We start from the raw sequence: 20,534 nt of genomic DNA, 5'->3' as shown, positions 1-20,534 counted from the left end.
TCCAATAGAGAGCGCTTGAAAGCTGCTGAGGGCCTTGATGGACCACTTAACAGTTTTTCTGCCTGTCATAGCTATTGTAATGGGTTGTGCTAGGTACTGTATAATTTTTTACAGACATGCCACAGATGACCTGAATGAACGGACCACAGTTTGGAAACTGCTAGCTTAGTGCATTGTGCAGACTGGGCCACTTTTTAATTGACCACTCTATAGGTTATAGAAATCAGAGGATATATAGTTTCTGCTAGTCACGTCCCCATGTGAAAAGAAAGAAAATGTGCTCCTTTTCATCATCCTCTGACCCCCGCCCCCCGTGCTTGTATTCTTTGTGTCTATTGCAGGGTCAGTCATGGTTTGTTGTGGTCCACATACACAGTTTACGTGGTTAAAAAAAGATGCATTTTGTTTTTTCAATGTTGAAATCCAATGTGTCCCATCATGTTTATTATGTCATATTTTGGTCACGTTTATTATGTTTTCAGTGTTGTGTGGAGGAGCCCCAAGAGAGTAAATACAATAAGCCTACAACTTAAGCGCATTTTACTTGTGTGCTCATTCAAACATTGAAAATGTTAAAAAAATTAAAAGGGGCAGAAAGGAGGTTCTAGGGAAAAATACTTTCTCAATATAATGTTGAGGCTATCAGTCCCTGAATTCTTTTACTCTTCAGTAATTCCCCATTAGACTTCTTTTTTCACTCTGTAGACTTCTTTCTTCCCTCTGTATGAACAATTGTAGGTAAGGCACCTCTTAAAATTAATGTGCAACAGGCATCTCAATTGCAGCCATGTAGGTGATCACATCTGCAGCTAGATAGCTAGCTACTCCTTGAGGTAGCTTTGAAATCTCAGACAGACATAAATTCTTGTTGGTAACATTGGAATTCATGTCTTTGTAAATGCTGGTCATATACCGTATTTTTCGCCCCATAGGACGCACCGGCCCATAGGACGCATCAAGTTTTTTTGGGGGAAATAAAGAAAAAAAATTTATTTCCCCCCCAGGCGCTTGTGGGGCAGGCAGCGGGGAGAAGCGCTCTTCTCCCCGCCGCCCGCCTTGCGATCAGGTCCGGGGACAGCAAGGAGATGCAGCGCGTCTCCCTGCTGTCCCCGGAGTGGTGGGGCAGGCAGCGGGGAGAAGCGCTCTTCTCCCCGCCGTCAGCCTCCAAACCACTTTGGGAGACAGCAGGATGGCGGCGTTCCGCCTCCCTCTGTCCCCCGACCTTGTGGGGCTGGCGCTGGGGCTCTCCTGAAGCCTGGAGAGTGAGAGGGGTCGGTGCGCACCAACCCCTCTCGCTCTCCAGGCTTCAGCAAAAGCCTGCATTCGCCCCATAAGACGCACCCACATTTCCCCTTCATTTTTGGAGGGGAAAAAGTGTGTCTTATAGGGCGAAAAATACGGTAAGAGGTTGTCATATACTTGCAAGATGGAAGGGGGAATGTGGACCAAATAAACACTTTGCTTATTTCTAGGCTCAGAAGTTTACAGAACAAGGCAATTCATCAAATGAAAGTGCAACATTTTTACCACCAGTTATTAAGGTATGTTAAAATTATTGAAGCACCTTAGAGACCAACTAAGTTTGTTATTGGTATGAGCTTTCGTGTGCATGCACAATTCTTCTTGTCTGTGGACTTCCCACGAGGCTCGGTGACTTGCAAGTTCCCACAGGCAGGGCCAGGGCTCTATGGAGGCAGCAGGACTGGAGTGGAGAATTGCTGCCACTGGGTGCCCTGCTGTTCCTGCCACTGCTGGCCACTTACCCACCCACAAGGCCCTTTGCCACCCCCTTTGTCTTCTGCCTGCCTTGTTCAAAGGGAGCCCTTTCTCAGAGCACAGGGTTCTACACCAGGTGTCCAGGAAAGTACCTTCACCGCCAAGCCTAACAGCTTAAATTGCTATTTAAGCTTACTCCAAAGTAGCTAAACTTTTTCAAATTTTAAACTTTTCACTTTAATCAGCATTTGTAGCCACTGTGGCAGCAGAAGCGATCTGTCAGACTGTCTGCTCCCAGACTACATCACTCTGTGGAAGGAGGGAGCCCCTTGGACTTTCCTCAGAGTGTGGCAAGATGGGGGGTAGAGAACTTGCCAGCAGTGCTAGCACTAATGCAGTAGCGAAAGAGCAACAGAGGAAAAGAAATCGGGAAATGGGCTGTGGGGAGAGGAGGAGGAGGAGGAGGAAGAGGAAGAGGAAGAGGAAGAGGAGTATCTTGAGCTAGCCCTGATCCCAGATGCTAGGGTGATACTGCATAGATAAGCATGTATCTCTTGTTTTGTGTGCTTTGGCTGTCTGAGCTCTGCTGTGCATCCCGTTCTAACTATTTCCCGGTTTAAGAACTCTACCAGCCAACCAGCACAGACCCTTACTTTCCATCTTGGAGAGAAGCACAACCAGCCCTTGCTCCTGAAGATTCTGTACACTTGTAACAATCTGTTCTTATGCAGTCTTAGCCTTCTGTGTATGACGAGAGACAAATAGAAATTTGCCTTTTGTCTGAAGCAGATGTAACTGTGCAATGAAAGAGTATATGAGTTGCACGCAGAGAGGGTTTGGATTGTGCTCCTAGATCGAATCAAGGCTCTGTTAGATTAACAGATCAATACAGCATTTATAATCTACAAAACAATATATAAAACAGTATTTAATCTATAAAACAATATTAACAACACAGGCAAAATAGCAACTGCAAAAAATAAACTAAGCATACACACACTCTCTGGACCCCCATCACTCGTAATCTTTCGCTTTGTTCAGTTCATTAAAATACGCATAAAATGCATACAATTCCTGTTGCTAAGGCAGCTTAGCCAGATGTTGCGTCTGCTGGACTCCTTGGGTAGTGGGCCATGGGGGAGACACAGGGGCTCTTGGGCCTGCCACCACTGGTTAGGTGGACTCTGGGTAGCTTGCCCAGGCGCTGTTGAGGAGAAGCTCACCCTCCTTGCTCTTGATAATCTGGAGGCTCATTCCCACTCAAGGAAGCCCAAGGCAAGCCTGTCCCTCCAGAGTGATGAGTTGCGGCTGCACTTGGTGTTGAGGCCGGCCAGGAAATCCAGCTGTGCCTCCATTCCCAGGACACTCGCTGCGCCATGGCCCATCCACCACCAGCTGCTCCCTGTCTGATCACAGAGATCATGGGGGAGTCTCTGTTAGTGGTCCCCCACGACTCAGAGGCACAGCTGTAACTCATAGGAGCCATGTATTCAGCCTTGTGGGCCCAATCCTGTGGAACTCCCTTCCAACTGAGATTAGACAGGCCCCCTGCCTTCTGAACTTGAGGCCCTTGACACTCCTATTTTAGATGGCATTGCATGGTAGCTTTCTGTTTCACTGTCAAATTTTAATTGTTCTTTGTGTTTTTAAACATATTCTGTGCACTGCCTAGAAATTCTGCATAATAATAAGTGTTATATAAAATAAATAATAAGAAATAATTTTTTGTGTGTGTGTTCTTAAGGGATGCAGTGTGGACTCCACTGGATCTGCCATCACTGGTAGCTGAAAACATTCCAGTGAAAGAAAAAGAGGTTTTTTGGAAAGTACTTCTCGTGTTGCCAGGCTATGAGGAATGTCCAGTTGGGGATCCCAGAAGGTATTTTTTGCATTCAAAGTATGCCGAGAAAGCCAGTAGCTGGTGGTGTTGCCTGCGTGGCCCTCAGGGCTGACTTGTTATCAGCAGTTCTGCAGCCTAGTAGATGCTAGCCATTCAGAAGACACAAAATAATTTGGTTTGCTACTTGCTTATGTTGGTATTCATAACTAGAGACTTGCATGAAAATGTTTGGTTTTGTTGTTTTTTACTCCCTCGCCCAGCCCCATGTTGCTGACTGAAACAGTCTTCTAGTCCCTGGAGCTCCTTTTCATTAAAAGAGACATTAAAAGTTCTCCAGCATTGCTGAGGCCCCGGGAATCTTGGTGTCGGAGCCTATTGAACTTTGAATCTGGGTTAACTTCAGCCAGTTTTTCCTGTGTGGAAGAATGCAAGCTAGCCATTGTGTTCTCCATGACTGTGCTATGCCTGCTATGTCCCTTGTGCCATTGTTCTTCCCTTTGCATAGAAGACGGGGAAAGTTGGGGCATTGGGTACTTGGAGTCCTGCCCTTAGAAGCTCCATTGCCTTGGCTCCTCCCATAATAGTAGTGGCTTTTAAAAACAGGATTAATGGTAGTAAGCAGTTAAGCAGAGAAAATAGGTATAGCCCAGGTGTGGAGAACCTGTAGCAATCCAGGTGTTGCTGAAGCACTATTTCTTTCAGCCCCAGCAAGCATGATTCTTTTAGATACTATATTAACATGCAGATAGTTTGTGAATATTTAAATGAAGATGTCTGTTTCTTTCAACAAAGTAGCACACTCTGATAACAACACTATTATTTACAGGTTCTAAATATTTGTCACTTTTTAAAGTGGTGGCAGAGTTTACAATTAATTTGTGATGCTATACTGAAAGTCTATCTGGTCTTCTGTTCACAGAATTATAGCAGACTGGTTGAAAGCTAAGCTTATGATTGGTAAAAATTTGAAGGAAGATATGTCTGTGGTAAAAGGTGGAATCCAAACACTTGCATTGCATACTTCTCTTCATATGAAAAATGACTGGGCTGCTTGTATCAGTGTGTGTGTCAAGGTCAGTTCAAACATTGCTTGCTACATGTTAGTGTCATGAGAGGTACCGCAAAAGCTCTGCCTTTTGAAAGTTCAGAATTCAGTAGCCTGGTTAAGGCAGACTCACTGTATCAAACACATTCCTGTGCTTAAAGTTCTTTATTGGCTTTCATTTTGTCTCCTGGTGCTGCTTTATAAAGCTCTGCACCGTCTAGATAGGGAACCTTTTTCAGGCCCCAGGGCCCTGATGGAAGCCTCATTCCAGTAGCGAGGGATGCCAAACCCCAACACAATCACAGATATTTAACACACCCACCCACAAAGCTATTTGCCATGGAGGCAGAGGCACATATTTAATTATTATTAAATTATGCAATTATATTTCATCTATTTTCTTCATGGACATTTTTCTTAATGCATTTTTTTTGTTATTTTGATTTTTAAAAAGAAGCCTTCAGTATCGTTTAATTATGATTTGTAGTTTGTTCCAATTGTGGTTTGCTTGGAGCAAAACAGACCGCAATCCCACATTCAGACATAATGCTAAGTCAGGAAATTATTGGGAAAGGCAAAACTATTATAGATCTGCACATTAACAGTAAGCCATTAATTTGTTTAACTTTTACTGCCCAATGTTGTTATACAGATTGGACTGTTTGGTCAGTATATTTATTCATGGAGAGTAGGTCAATTAGCGGCTGTTGGCCAGGACAGCGGACTGGCGTCTTCACGTCCAGGGGAGTCTGCCACCGAATGCCCGTTGCTTTGGAGCAAGCAGCAGGGAAGGGCTTCTGCCTTCTGTGGTGCTTGTGGCCGGCTTGTGGCTGTCTGCTGCTAAAACAGGACGCTGTGCTAGATGGACCCGTTGGCCTGATCCTGCAGGGATGCTTTTAGGTGTTGACATTTCCCCCTATTGGTTTGCTTTCCCTGTCTAGGTGACGGAGGGGACGCTCAGTCCCTCGGAGCTGAATGACCCAGAGACCCAGAAGGAGCTGCTTGGCACGAGGGGGCTGCTTCTCCTCCTGTCTCCTCGAGTGAGCAGTGAGGATGCTGTAGAGGAAGAGGTTTACTGGCTTTCAGCCTTGCTGCAGCTAAAACGGATCCTTCAGGCGAAACCTTTCCAACCAATCGTCCCTCTGGTGGTTCTTGTCCCAAGTCAGGGGGATGAAGCCATAGAAAAGGATGTAGAAGGAGGTATGAGAAGTTTCTGCACTTGGGGGTAGTTGCTCTTTAAGTCAATTTTTTCATTTGGAAAATAGCTGTGTGGTTGCCTCTTCTTAATTCGGTGCCTTTTCAGGGGGATAATGGAGTAGTATCACTAAAGTGGAATGTGGTTTCTTTTAAAGGACTGATGCTGCCAGATTTGATTTCGGCTAACCTTATTTCAGGTTACAACATAGTTGTCATTCCAGATTCTGTGAATGGATTGCAAGGTACCAGCAAGGTAAGAACCATCTCCACAGAGAGGTTGTAATTTATACTTCTACCAGGTTTAATGATTTTTCAACCCAGGGAGAGTATTATTATCAGTTGCATTTTAAAGCTGTAGGTTGGCAACTCAAAAAGAATGCAGAAACCAGTGTGCTGATTAGAGTGTCAAGACTACAGCCTGGGAGACCAGGGTTGAAATCCCCACTCAGCCATGAGGCTCACTGGATGACCTTGGGTCACTTGCTCTCAGTTTGACCCACCTCACAGGGCTGTTGACGTGCCACGCTCAATGCAGGGAGGCTTTTCATCTGGCTACTTGATAAGGGACGCGGGTGGCGCTGTGGGCTAAAGCCTCAACGCCTAGGGCTTGCCGATCGAAAGGTCGGCGGTTCGAATCCCCGCGGCGGGGTGCGCTCCCGCTGCTCGGTCCCAGCGCCTGCCCACCTAGCAGTTCGAAAGCACCCCCGGGTGCAAGTAGATAAATAGGTACCGCTTACCAGTGGGAAGGTAAACGGCGTTCCGTGTGCGGCTCTGGCTCGCCAGAGCAGCGATGTCACGCTGGCCACGTGACCCGGAAGTGTCCCCGGACAGCGCTGGCCCCCGGCCAATAAATGTGAGATGGGCGCACAAACCCCACAGTCTGTCAAGACTGGCCCGTTCGGGCAGGGGTACCTTTACCTTTACCTTACTTGATAACCAGATTCCCCATTGAAAGCCCCTGTAGATGCCTTCCAGCTCCCAGTCCTATCTCAGGCTTTTTCCATCGCTGCAGAGATTTTGGGCAGTCCTCACAGGAGCAATTGGTTGTGAAGGATGGAGTACCATCTCTTAATACAATTGCATGAGCCTTTTCTGTTATTCCATACTCAGTTGATCATGTCTACTAGAACCTTGTCTAATAGGGAAGGTTGTCTAATATGGAAAGGCATCGTCAGCATAGGGTTTTCACCTTGGTTTAGTAGATCATGGGAGTGGAAGCCTGTTTTTAGTAAGTTTTTTTCAGCTTCATGTTCATGTTCAGTTGTGTTGGGGGAAGGACTGGGTTTGAGAGCAGGACTGAAAGCATTTATGTATCAACAGAACTGACTCCCTTAATGTGGTGACTCATTGATACGGATTTTCACTTTATTGTCAGCTAGTGAATTTGTCGTGTGTAATTCTGTCTACAGCTCTCTGAAGCTGTGCAGTGGCTGGTTGCTCAGTGCCCGAGCTCAGACAAGGTTCACTGCCAGACACTCATGCAGTATGTTGAAGACGGTGTGGACCGTGAGTTCAGTAAGCACTTCTACCAAGACATGAAGGAGAGATCCCTTGCTGGCTTGCCCTCTCAGGATCCAAGTGCCATAATAGAGCTGTACAATAGTGTGATACAGTTCCTGGCTGAAGTTGCCTCTTCAGAAGATCTCTGTGAACTCTCCTGGCCTGTTCCTGAATTTGCAGAACCCGGGGGCAGCAAAGGGCTTCCACATCTCCAGTGGAACATCCCCAGCCACCTGGGCTGGCTGAAGAAAGCCCTGCTCTCCTTCCAGATCCCTCACATGGATCTCCCTCCTTTGGGTGGTAAGAACTCCTAACCAGTACTGTTGCCTAGTAGCAGTTGAGAGACTGCTGTGTGACACACAAATAACATGCTAACACCCTAACAAATAACACCCTAACAGAGCCAGTGTGGTGTAGTGGTTAAGAGCGGTAGTCTCGTAATCTGGGGAACCGGGTTCGCGTCTCCGCTCCTCCACATGCAGCTGCTGGGTGACCTTGGGCCAGTCACACTTCTTTGAAGTCTCTCAGCCCCACTCACCTCACAGAGTGTTTCTTGTGGGGGAGGAAGGGGAAGGAGAATGTTAGCCGCTTTCAGACTCCTGAAGGGGAGTGAAAGGCGGGATATCAAATCCAAACTCTTCTTCTTCATCATCTTCTTCTTCTCTGAATTATAATTGTCTTGCTTATCACAAAAGAAAATGTATTAGAAAGAAAATGTTTCTCATCATGAGAGTCTTTAAGTTACTCCTTGCTTCCATCATGTTTTGTGTATTTTGTTGCATGCCTGTTTATTGTTCTGGAATTAAATTTTGAATTGGGAAGTAGCCATTTCCCAGATGTGTACACACGTGTGTTTGTGTGCATAAGGACAGAGCTTATCTTTCTGTTATGCCCACTTACCTGAAATATTTCCTTATTCTTACTGTACCAGATCTTGATGCAAGAAGCTTTGGAATTCCCCCTATATTTTCTTGCTCTGCTTTGCAAAAAAAGACCTAACATTTCAACAGATATTTCAGCAAATGTTGACAGGACTCATTGGTTGAATCCTGGTTGTTATTTTTGTTGTTTCTGCTGTTGTTGTAATTATTATTAATTGTGCTGCGCCCTGATACTTTGGGGGCAGAATGTTTCTGAATAGTTACCGGAAACCACAAGAGGGGAGAGGCGGGGCTCTTGCCCTCAGGTCTCCTGCTTGTTTCCCACAGTTGGCCACTGGGAGGACACGACGCTAGACTAGATGGGCTATTGGCCCCATTTGGGGGGCTTCTCTTGTCTGCTTTGGCTCAGCTAATACCGGATCAAATCTGAGCTGTAACATTGGCCATAGTTCTTTTTTGTTATTGTTAGGCAGAAACTTGAATGTATCTTCTCTTTCCTCCGCCCACCAGCTCCCTGGCGCCCTGTTTGTGCCATGATTTTCCAGTATTTGTCCCAGACTACCAGTTCTCTTCAGACCCAGGAGATACTTCAGTCTCAGGTAGAGAATTTGCTGAGCAGAACTTACTTCAAGTGGAAGAGTAGGAAATATGCCAGCTCAGAAGACAATGGCCCATCTGTGGAAGAGATCCCTTGGGACAGCATCTTGGCACTATGCATTAACCATAAATTGAGAGACTGGAAACCTCCACAAAAGCCAATAGCACCAGGTAGTAAATGTCTCTGGACAATCTCTTATCTATATTTTAATTTTTTTTCTGTGTTCTGTATTAAGTTGTGTTTAGCATATATTAACTTTGCCTCTAGCCCCAAGAGTCTTGCCTGTATCCCTTGCTAACAAACTTATTATGGCATAAGCTTTCATGGCTTACACTTCCTCGGATGTGTGAAGTGTTATCGTATCTTCTGGTCTATATACACATGGAGTGGGGTGTGTGTGTAGAAAGGTCAGGGGTGAACGAAATCTGGAAAAGTACAGTGCTAATTGCATACTTAGCTGTGATAATTCACAGAACAGTTCTTGATGACTCGGCCATTCTGGCACTGGTAAACCAATTAACACATATAAAGGTAAAGGGAACCCCTGACTGTTAAGTCCAGTTGCGGACGACTCTGGAGTTGCGGCGCTCATCTTGCTTTAGTGGCTGAGGGAGCCAGCGTTTGTCTGCAGAGTTTCCGGGTCATGTGGCCAGCATGACTAAGCTGCTTCTGGTGAACCAGAGCAGTGCACAAAAACGGCGTTTACCTTCCCCCCAGAGTGGTACCTATTTATCTACTTGCACTTTGATGTGATTTTGAACTGCTAGGTTGGCAGGAGCTGGGACCGAGCAAAGGGATTCAAACCCCATCATGGGGATTTGAGCCGCCAACCTTCTGATTGGCAAGCCGTAGGCTCTGTGGTTTAGACCACAGCACCACCTGCGTCCCATATTAGCACATATAATGTTCAAAAAATCCATTGCCTCCATTCAGTCCACAAGTTACACCATTGTATTTAAAGCCAATGATTTCATGTTGTAGTCTCACCGTGAAGTTCCTTTGCTTCAAGTTGGCTATTTTAAGATCATTCACAGAGTGTCCTTGGAAGGTTGAAAAGTCCCCCCCCCCCCCCTGGCACTTTAATATTGCCATTTCTAAGGTCAGGCCCTGTTTGCCCTGTACATTTAAAGCAGTATTGTGCCATTCTAAACAGTCATGGTTTCCCCCTGGGAAAGTAGTATATTGAAGGTGCTGAGCATTGTTAGTAGGCCTCTGTTCCCCTCAGGGAGCTACAATTCCTAGAGTTCCCTGGGAAGATGGATTGGTAGTTGAACTATTTTGCGAATTGTAGCTTTATGAGGGGAATAGAGTCCTACTAACAACTCTCAGCACCTCCAATATACTACAGTTCCCAGGATTCTTTGGTGAAATCCACGACTGTTTAAAATGGTATGATGGTGCTTTGAATACATAGTGCATATGGGGCTCAGTTTTATGTCCATTTACCCTTTTGCATAGAGACTGGACTGTTTGCCCTGTGTAAAATGTGTTGTTGGTAGATGATACCATGTATCACATTGGAAGATGAGCAGGTGAACGGAGACATAGTGCTGCCAGAGTCAATATGTGGTCAGAATTAACATCTGGGATTGCCACAACGGCTGGTCTTTGTTATGTGGCCTGTTGCTGCTAGCTTGAGGGTCTCTCTGTAAGCAAGTACAGTCTTTACATCCAATGAAGTGTCATTGTGCAGAAGGGACTATAGATCATCTAAGCTGCATTTGAGTACTTACAGCTGCAATGTGTGGCAACAAGTGGCCTTCTGTCATTTCCCCTTCCAAATCTTTTAGATTATGCCTTGGTACCAGTAATTTAATTACTGAATGAGTGTACTTATACTGAACGCATGGGCAGAAGGAAAAGATAGCAGTTTTGTTCAAACAAACATTTAGTGTTTGCATTCTAGAACGACTGAGGCAGAGTTCCTCATTTCACGATAACTTCTGTTGAATCTGGAAAATCTATGTTACTTTTGATTTTATGTTGGGGTTCTGTGTGTCTTGCGTCTAACAGAAGCAGTGAGCAAAGATGGACAGACATATGTATATTATTCTGAGGAGCAATTGAGAAAATTCACTCGTCCTGTTTTATGGGAAGAAGCCAGATTAAAAACTCAGAAAGAAGTCCAGCAAAGTGAAGGATGGTGAGATTGTCTAACTTTTCTTTGACTTTTAGCAGCCCTGCCCTCTTCCCTTTCCTTTTTGACACCTTCACCTCTCACAGCCTACCTCTGTTATTCTACCCCCTTAACTAACTAATTGGCACCAAGAGTGCTGGACTGAAGCCCAGTTTTGGAAATCAGTACTTGTGGCAATTATTTAAAGTTACTGCTTTTTGTTACCACTATCTTCCCCTGCAGGCTTCCTCTGCAGATCTTAGGATATTTCATTTCTGTAAATCAACAGGAATGTGTTTGAAACTTAGTGCTGCAAGAAACTGAGGTTCTGAGGTGCAGAGAAATTTTCAGAAGGCGATTGGAAAGTATCTGCAGTACCTTTATATCATCAGATTGATCCATTTGATTAGATCTTGGGAAGGTTGTGAGGATAGCTGTATTTGGATATAACACTGGCCATAAAGCTGTGTTTGTTTATTGCAGGAGTTGCCAACCCTTTTGGAGTTGTGGGCACATTTCAAATTTTGAGAGTGTTCTGGAGGTGCCAGGGACAAGATGGCTGCCATGGAGGAGCACGGCATAGCACAAAATGAGAGAGAACCCCACCCCTGGCAATCTTATGCTTGCCATGGGAAGTCAGCTACATCCTGCTGGCCCCCATTTTGGAGATGCTGATGCTGTTGTTGTCTAATAACAACAGGATGCATTCCTCAGTGTCAGGAAAAGACCAGAAGGTAGCCACAGCACTCTCATGTCACATAAATCACTAAGAAGTTACCTTAGTAACTACATTTTGCCCCATAGCTTTCTAGAAGGGCCAGAGACTTACTTTTTTCCAAAAATGAAAGCTCACAGTCTGAGCACTTTCCCAGGGCAGCGCTGGAAGCCCAACCAGCCGGCTCCCTGGTGCCTGCAAGTGCCAGGTTGGCAACATCTGATTTATTAGATAGGATCTCAGGTGAGATTACAGCCTGAACAAACTGCAACAAACATTGAGTGCTTAATCATAGTTTGTACTAAGCTAATCCATCTGTGTTTGTTGCCTCAGGAATAGATGAGCAGAGCAGGGAGTGTTCAAGCCATAGGCACCCACATACAGTCCATTTTGTTTAGTAATGTTTTGTGACCAGTGTTGCATCTGAATGTGGCTGTGCTGAATAATGCATTGAATAATTATTGTTTGTCTTTCAAACAATAATTGAAAGGTTGTGTGAGAGAGACGCCCTTGGTGTGGGATGACACCTTCATTTGAAAGCTTCAACCTTTTAAACATGTCTATTCCCCTTTTAAACACACTGAAACTTTGATTTGAAAATGGATCCTAAAAGATTATGCAGCTGAGATCGAAAAGCCCCCCCCCAGTCGCATTTGCAATCATATTTTGTTTTTCCCCCCAAAATATATTTATTAAAGTTTTTTTTAAATATAACAATGAAAAAAATAAAAAAATAAAAAGAAACAAAATACAAAATAAAAACAGTTAAAAAACAAATAATTTTCCATACCATATCTTCCTTATGCTTATTTCCCCAGACCTCCTCATACCTCCCTTCTTTGTATCCCACTTCAATTTGTTAGTTCAGCAAATCCTTACCATTAAGCTTTTACCCATTTATAAACCTTTTTTTTCGTATCTCCTAAAGCATTACAGCTGGAAACCCCTTAGTTTCTATCCAACATCCTTCTAACATTCATTAATTTTACAATATTTCTGTAAATAGTCTTTAAATTTCTTCCAGTCTTCTTTCACCAACTCTTCTCCCTGGTCTGCAATCATATTTTGAGCCAAGAGGCATGGTGGTAACCTCAGAGCCATCAGATTGCAAGAGAAGCTAAGTAGGCAAAATTAACAAAGAAACACAGAATTGTAGAGTTGGAACGGACCCTGAGCGTCATCTTGCCCAACCCCCTGCAATGCAGGAATCTCAGCTAAAGCACCCATGACAGGTGGCCATCAAACCTCTGCTTAAAGACCTCCAAGGAAGGCGAGTCCACCACCTTCTAAGGGAGGCTAAGTTTTTAAGCAGAGGTTGGACGGCCATCTCATGGATGCTTTCCTGCAGGGGGCTGGACTCGGTCACCCTCCAGGCAACTTCCAACTCTGCCTTTCTATCCCTCTAAGAATGATCTGACAGCATACTTGAAAGCAGCACTGAAGCCATCAGAGGATGGGATAGACAAATAGGAAAAGTGGATTATGGTGCAAACTACCCGTGCAGACTAGAACCTCAGCATTGAGCAGACAGGAAAATGAAAGAGTCTTTAGAAGCACATTGTGGTTTTGCAGCTCTGGCTAGAATCTGAAAAAGACATTGTGGAACTAGGAAGGTATGGGGAAGCTGCAGCCCATGGGCTAAACTTGGCCTACCAGGATCCCGAGTTGACCTGCAAGACTGTTTTCCCCAAACCCACAGCCACTCAAGTTGCATTTGATGTGGAGACAAGACATCAGGTGTGGGGAAGGCAGAGATGGGGCTTCAAAGGAACAATTGGGAGCTTATAGTGAGCAAGGTTTGCTTCTACCATTCATCAGTTGATGGGAGGTGGGAAGGTATTCTGCTCCTGCAGCATTTTGCCAGCATCTGCTACATGAAGGAGAACTTCGCTGTGCAGTAGATGCCTGCAAAATGAGGGCTTCTTTCTCTCTCCCCTGCTCCCCCATCAGCTGGTGGGAAGGAGAAAAAATGCTTTGCCAGCCCTATGCTCAGTGCTTCCCAAAATGTAGAGTAGGGCTGAAAACTCCCTTTGCGCTGCAGTTCCCAAGCAGCTAATAGGAAACAGTCATTCAGGTGCTTGGGAACCCCATGTGAGGGATTTTGCTGGACAACTCACCTGTCAATCATGCTGGCATAAGGATGTTATGAGTTGGCCAACAAGGATGGGGCAGATAAAGATCTGTCCTCCAGAGCCAAAGAGGACTCTCACCCCAACCTAAACAAATAAAGAATTGGACTATCTTCGCTGCAATGAAAGCTAAAATATTTGGATCTTTTTAGTTTTACAGACAACTAAGTGGCAGAGAGGATAGTGTTTTATATAACTATGTACAATGAGGAAAAACAGGTTTTTGTCTGCTGTTATTATACTAGATCTTGGCCATCTAGGGAAACTGGTTGACAGTAGATTCAGGAAAGTACTTCTTTACAGAAGTAAAAGGTAAAGGACCCCAGAACGGTTAAGTCTAGTCAAAGGCGACTATGGGATGCGGTGTTCATCTCGCTTCGGGCCGAGGGAGCCGGTGTTTGTCTGCAGACAGCTTTCTGGGTCATGTGGCCGGCATGACTAAACTGCTTCTGCTGCAGCGGGACACCGTGACAGAAGCCAGAGTGCACGGAAACATCGTTTACCTTCCAGCTGCAGCAGTACCTATTTATCTACTTGCACTGGTGTGCTTTTGAACTGCTAGGTTGGCAGAAGCTAGGATAGAGCAAAGAGAGCTCACCCCCGTAGTGCGGATTCAAACTTCTGACCTTCCAATCAGCAAGCCCAAGAGGCTCAGTAATTTAGACCACAGTGCCACCTGTGCCCTACTTTATACAAGATGTGCTATTGGATATATGATTCATGTATTCATCTAAGATACAGCTAAATGGAACTTGTTAACACTGTTTTGATCACTTGTGCAAATAGCATGCTGGGCTAGATGGAAACTTTGGTCTAGTTCCAGTAGAGGTGCTGTTATACTTACTGATATTTCATAATTCTGGTAAAAGCAAATAATTCCCTTTGCTTGATATTTTTCATTGCCTAGGTCCAAAATAAAAACTCAGTCTTTTGCTAAGCTATATTCTCATTCATTGTCTCCGATGGAATATTGTGCCAGCCAGCAAACTGTGAACAACAAAGAACTAAGTATTTCCAGTGGAGGAGATCTAACACAGGCCATTTCAGAAGCGGATCATCTCCCTGAGTACCTGTCTGCCAAGTTGCAACAGGAGAAAACAGAGAGCAGGAGGTAAACGTTTTTCTCCTTTTTGTAAGTTGTGGGACCCCACAAGTTAACATGATGGTGCTGAGTAATAGTTCACAATTCTTAATCTCTGTAAGTGGCCCCAAAGCTTTGCAAAAACCACAGTCATTCAGCCTCTTCCCCCACTCCCAACACACAGCCGCTCTGAGAGGATACCATGGTCTGTGGCTTGAGGTTTTTTAAGCCAGTTAGATGTACACGGTACGTAGCACAGCTTGTGAATACAGGCAATATCATAATTGGGTGTTTTTCATTCTTGGGAGTGTTTCATTTTGGCGCTGAGACATATGTTTAGGTATCCTGTCCTGCAGTGCTTTATTTTTTCAAGAAAAATAGGTGCTGGAACTCACCATGAAGTTGTTAAGTAAGTCGTCAGGTGACTCAGGGCAGCCCTGAACAGATACTGGTTTGTCAACAGCCATGTTCACTTCCTACAAAGATGCTAAAAACTATGGCAAGCTGTCTCCGTAGTTGGTTTGTTCCAGTGCAGGTCAAACAAATGCTCCCTGCCTCCCTTGTTCTCTTCGACTCAGGAGGGTGCCTAGGGTGGCTCGGAAGGGCCCTTGGGCAAATGTGCACATGTGCAATTGTAGAAGGCTAGCTGGAAAGCTTAAAGGCCACTGCCACTACACGGGAGATAGATTGAAGATAAGGAAATACAACTTGGCCCCATAGCTTGACCAGTCATGGCTAGGAGCTAGATGGAGTCTTAAATCTAAAAAAATGGCCAGCTTCCATTTTGACTTGAAATGTTGGTTTAGGGCTTCTCAGAAGTATGTAAGGGCCAGAAGCAGGTTGGGGTGAGCATTGACCTGTTTTGGGGTAATGGGCCCACTTGAGAGGTGCCAGGACTGCGTTCTGGTGCGCTCCAGCTGAAAAAAGCACTGCTGTCCTGTGAGTTGAAGGGTGAGCTGCCTCCAGGATCTTATTGGAACCAGCATTGCAAGCGTCATGTACCTCTGGAGAGTACAGATAGGAAACTTAACTGGAAAATACAAGTATTTGTTTCCCCTGAAAATTTAAAACGTACCGTTGCACAAAGAAGAAAATGTTTGTTTATTTGAACTTTCCTACCAACTCTTTGTTACTAAAAGTAATGACTGTACTACAATACGTTATATCAGATTTTTAAAACAGGAAACATTTAAAACCAGCAAATAAATAGTCAGAGTCTGGCTAGACAAGGAGGAGTGGTGGGGAGGCTACAGCTGGGGAACCCCTAAGGAAGCATCCGAGTGGCTCCAAGGCTCTGAACCAGGAGAAGTTGGTGGGATACAGAAGATAAGCCGCAGGAAGAAGGTGGGGACAGATGGGTTGGAGGCTCAGCAAGCAAGAGGTTTAAGTAGAGTGAGGCAGCTGAGGAAGAAGACAAGGCTGCAGCTGGAACATTCCCAGCCCCCCTGCCACTTCCACTGTTTCCCCTCTCCTCCATCCCCAAGAACGAGGAGGGTGTTACATGTAGCAGAATAAAAGAGAGCCCCTCCTCGAAGGAACTTGCGACTGTTGGGAAGGCGGCCAGCTGGGGAGGAGCCTTAGGAGGAAAGGGAAGGCTCAGATCCTCAGTTCTGGCAGCTGCTTCATTGGGTTAGTTCTGCCCATGGAGTTCCTGCTGGGTTTTGTCTCTCTGAACAAAGAATCAACCTTACTGCTCATCTCTATGAGTTTCTGTGCTGAATCACAGTGGAACCAGCTCTGACATAAAGACGCAGAACAGTAGGCAATGAATATGTATAGCAGGCAGTCAAAGTCGCCCAAAGTCCTGACTAGAAGCTGCTGCCAAAACCTAATAAGGGTGAGTGCCAGCCATTTTGAGGGGCGAGGGAATTCCACAGTTGGAATGCCTCTGCCGATAATACTTTCTCCCCTCTTGTGGTGGCAGGAGAGCGTTCCCCATCAGTCTTCTCGTGTATCTAAATTCTGAGCGGTTAGTGGCTTTCTGCGTCTGTTCAAACACCTTGAACTTGTCTCAATAGCATATAAGCAGCCAGTGCAGCTCCTTCAATGGATAGAGCACAATCATTTACCCATTCTTTTTGTCCTTTGCCTTTGTTGGCCTAGGTTTGAGGAGCAGCTGCAGCAGTTGTTAGTGAAAGACTCTGAGTCATTCCAGGATTTTCCCTCTCTTCCTCTGTATCTTCCTGAAACTCTGGTGGCTGTGCCTCAGATTATCCATCCCCAAGCCAAAACACCAGTGCTGAGAAGCCCAGAGGTAAACTCTAGAAAAATAGAGTGGAATAAATCATATAGGGTTGCTATATTTACATGAAGTATCTGTAACTGATAGATTTTATAATTTTGTGGGTGGGGGTGGTTGGAGAGGAGGAGCTGGTATGTATGGGTGTCAAATATGCCTGATTCTGGGCTTTGTGGTGATGGCGCTTTCAGCTTCTATGGTGATTTAATTTTCTCTGACTTGTACACTTAAGCTATAAAACTTGATTACTATAATCAGTTTTCCTGGAAAGCCCACATGTTTTGTGGTTGGATCTAAACATAGTTGAACTTCAGTCACTTTGGAATCAATGGAACTTTTGTCATGACCAGTTTATCCCATTGATTCTAGTGAGATTTAGGTTCCACTAACTTGGGTTGCATCCAGTGAAGCTGCCCCATGCATTGCGCAGGAGAACTTTTCCTTCCTCTCTTTTCCCCATGTGCCACCGATAAAATCTGCTCCGGTGGGGGGGGGGGAGTAAGGAAAAGAGAGGGGAGGGTAGTTTCATTTTACAAGGGGAAGTCTTTGCATGAATGGGATGGTCATTGTAGATCAGAGTGGGGAATCTGTGGCCCTCCAGTTGTTGCTGGAGTGGAGCTGCCATCCCATTGGTTATGCTGACTGGGGCTGCTGGGAGTCCAGCAACGGTGAAGAGCCACAAGCTTCCCATCCCCACTGTAGAGAGTGTAAGCCACGGGTGCCACGCGGTTGTGCCACTTCTGGAGAGGGGCAAGAGGGCAACCAGCCTAGACTTTGAGATGGGATCAAACCTACAATTCTTCCTGCCTCTTGGACACTATTTCCCAGCCCAGGAGAACTAGAGGCAGAGCCACTCCTTGGAGGGGGCCCTTGAATGACCCTGATGCCTCCCTTGAACTTGAATTGCAACACCCCCTCCCCCAAAAAGTAGGCACCGCTGTACTGAAGGAACATCTAAGCAGGGTTTAAATTTATAATTGTTTTCTATAGCCTTTTAGTGTCCCCAACAATTTGCCGTGTCCTACAGCAACATGTGTGTGAATAAATGTGGTTATTCCGGGCTGTTAGATTAAGTGCTTCTGGTTAGGGGGCAGGTTGGGTGTGCTGCTAAACTGTTGGCTTTCTCAAAAAATATTTTATACTGTATTAACAATTTTCTCTTTTGCTCTTCAGGCTGCAAGTTGGACAGAATTGAGAGACACAGATACCCCTGTGTCACAAAGATTTGCCTATTTGAAACAACTAATCAGGGCTAACAAAGAAGAAGAAATGACTTGTGAGCTCCACCTGTCAACATTGCTGGACATGATAGATGCTTGATCAGAGTTGACCCGAACGTGTGAGGCCAGAGAGCTCATAATGGATGATGAATACACATGATTAGCCTACAATTTCTGCATAGAAAACAATGGAGGCTTTTGTGGATGAATAGTTATTTCCCTATCATACAGTACTTGTATATGTTTGCACAATAATGTTACATTTCCGTGAAGACGAATTGGTCCTTAGGTTTTACATTTTAATTTTAATTTTGCTCTTTTCCTGTACCCACTTCCTTGGAGTAAGCCTCCTTAAACGTGGTGTAAGCCTCATTGAACTCCTCCATTCTGTTGATGAAGCCAGCTGCTGGAGCCCACATAGACAAGAGTTGATTCTATGCATGGTGGGGAGAGAAAGAGGAGATTGCCTCTGATTCCATAATCAAATCTCAAATATTTGTTTGGGAACTGGTCTGATGCGTTTCTCGTTGCATATGCATAAGGCCCCATTCAAACACTGTGCTCCCACATGAATGGTTGCTGGCATTGGAGACAGGGCAAATGTGTGATTGGATGGGAAGATCAGGTCACTGTTGCTCATGCTCCCCACCATGTGTAGGGGAGACACTATTGACTCGCCTGGTCACTTCATCGACTTGGCTGCTGCTCTGAGAAAGTATGACAACCCTTTATCTGTGTTATTTGCTCTGCATGGACAAAATGAATTGTGTGTCCCTGGTGATGCATGTGTGGAATTGACATCCATGGCGGAATTTCCATATGTGGAGCTGCCTTAGTAAGATTACTGCCTTGTCACAAAGGAGGCTCAGATTGGAGGCTTACACAATAAGATGCTTTAGGGACTTATGTTTTGCTACATGCATACAGAGGTGTGTTATCCGTGCTATTACAGATTTCTTGTCTTCAGCAGAGGCAAATTAGGAGGAGCCAGAGATCTCTCTTGATAAAAACTGAAAGAAGTACTTGGTGTTGCAAAGGGCAGATACCTGTATATAGAGATCAATTTCAGCAGAAGCTCTCACCCAGAGGTTGCAGCTCATGTTGCATGATTATCTAAATAGGATGAAACCAGTGTGTGCTCTAAAACAGAATGACCAAAGATGATTGGACGCCGTGTTGTTTCCATTTTACATCATGTAGTCCAAGGGCAGCTTGCTTTCACATGGCATTTAGGCACCAGAGTGCTGTGATAAGAATTCTCACCCAGGATGGTTTCAAATCCACCTGTTTGCAGTGCCAACGCAGGCTGCTGAAGCTCTTTCATGCATTTTTGGGATGCTTGCGCTGCCATTTTCATTAAGGAAGGAAAACAAGTAAATTGTAAGGTGGAAAGCGGGTGTAAAAAATACTGTAGATCCCTGGAAAATTTTGCAGCACCTTGAGAACACTAGACTGCTTTTGTTAAATTACCATGGACAATCTGGTTTGTGTATGTGTTTTAGAGATGGTCTGCCCTGCATTTTGCTTAGATTTTCATATTAGGAAATAATTTCTTAAGTCTGTATCTTTATCAAGAGGAAAGCAGCTACCTGGGAAAAAAATCTGATATGCAGAGCTTATAAAGTTGGCAAGAGCTTCCTTTCCCAAGAATCAGTAACTTCATATTCTGCATATTTATTTTAAATTTTGTGTTGCTTTCTGTTTTAAGTTGTGCTATTTTACAGCGTCCTTTCTAGTTAAGTATGTGTGATTTTCATATGTACATTTATACTGTATTAGGCTAACCTCCAAGGCCCTGATGCTTTCTTTCCTATATTTCAGATATTATATTTAGGTTTAGGGTCTACTGTAGCTATTGTCTAAGAAATAAAAACTATTCTGACACTTTTGAAGCGTTGCTTAAAATTATTGCTTAGTGTCATCTATGGACATGGTGCTTTTCCAGGATGCCTGTTTGGCAGGCCCACAAGAGGCTTGCAATTAAAAAATATGTAGACAGAAGGAAAATCACAAAGAAAGTGGAGGAGATTGAGGCAGAGGTAAACAGAAATTATATGTGATTCTTTCAAATACAGGGACTTTGGCTCAGTGAAACACGGTACTGAGACTAAGAGGGAGGGTTCCAAAAGCTTCCAGGGGAAAGTAGTTTTCAGGAGGGCTTTGAAAGACTTGAGAGCATTCAAGGACTCTCATCCCCTGGTACTCACTGCTAGATTAACAATGGCAAAGCACTGGAAGACATCCCATTTGAATCGAG

At 44.7% G+C, this 20,534-nt stretch overlaps 1 protein-coding gene across 2 annotated transcripts in view; it reads left to right on the top strand.

The window, feature by feature from the left end:
* The window catches only part of MCM3AP (minichromosome maintenance complex component 3 associated protein), a 46,930-nt gene extending 26,769 nt beyond the window's left edge, over positions 1–20,161 (top strand). For both annotated transcript variants that reach the window (XM_082229057.1, XM_082229056.1), the window contains exons 19-29: positions 1,473–1,541; positions 3,461–3,595; positions 4,476–4,629; positions 5,543–5,801; positions 5,954–6,051; positions 7,208–7,598; positions 8,690–8,947; positions 10,791–10,920; positions 14,645–14,848; positions 16,922–17,072; positions 18,231–20,161. In XM_082229057.1, coding sequence (XP_082085183.1) covers positions 1,473–1,541; positions 3,461–3,595; positions 4,476–4,629; positions 5,543–5,801; positions 5,954–6,051; positions 7,208–7,598; positions 8,690–8,947; positions 10,791–10,920; positions 14,645–14,848; positions 16,922–17,072; positions 18,231–18,377 — 1,996 coding nt within the window. In that variant the 3' untranslated portion in view covers positions 18,378–20,161. The remainder of the gene's footprint in view (positions 1–1,472; positions 1,542–3,460; positions 3,596–4,475; positions 4,630–5,542; positions 5,802–5,953; positions 6,052–7,207; positions 7,599–8,689; positions 8,948–10,790; positions 10,921–14,644; positions 14,849–16,921; positions 17,073–18,230) is intronic.
* Positions 20,162–20,534: the final 373 nt, after the last annotated feature.

This window comes from Podarcis vaucheri, assembly GCF_965113315.1.
Source record: "Podarcis vaucheri genome assembly, chromosome: 1".
Lineage (NCBI taxonomy): Eukaryota > Metazoa > Chordata > Lepidosauria > Squamata > Lacertidae > Podarcis > Podarcis vaucheri.
The sequence above is the reverse complement of the archived record's forward strand: the minus strand, read 5'-3'. Positions and strand labels throughout refer to the sequence as shown.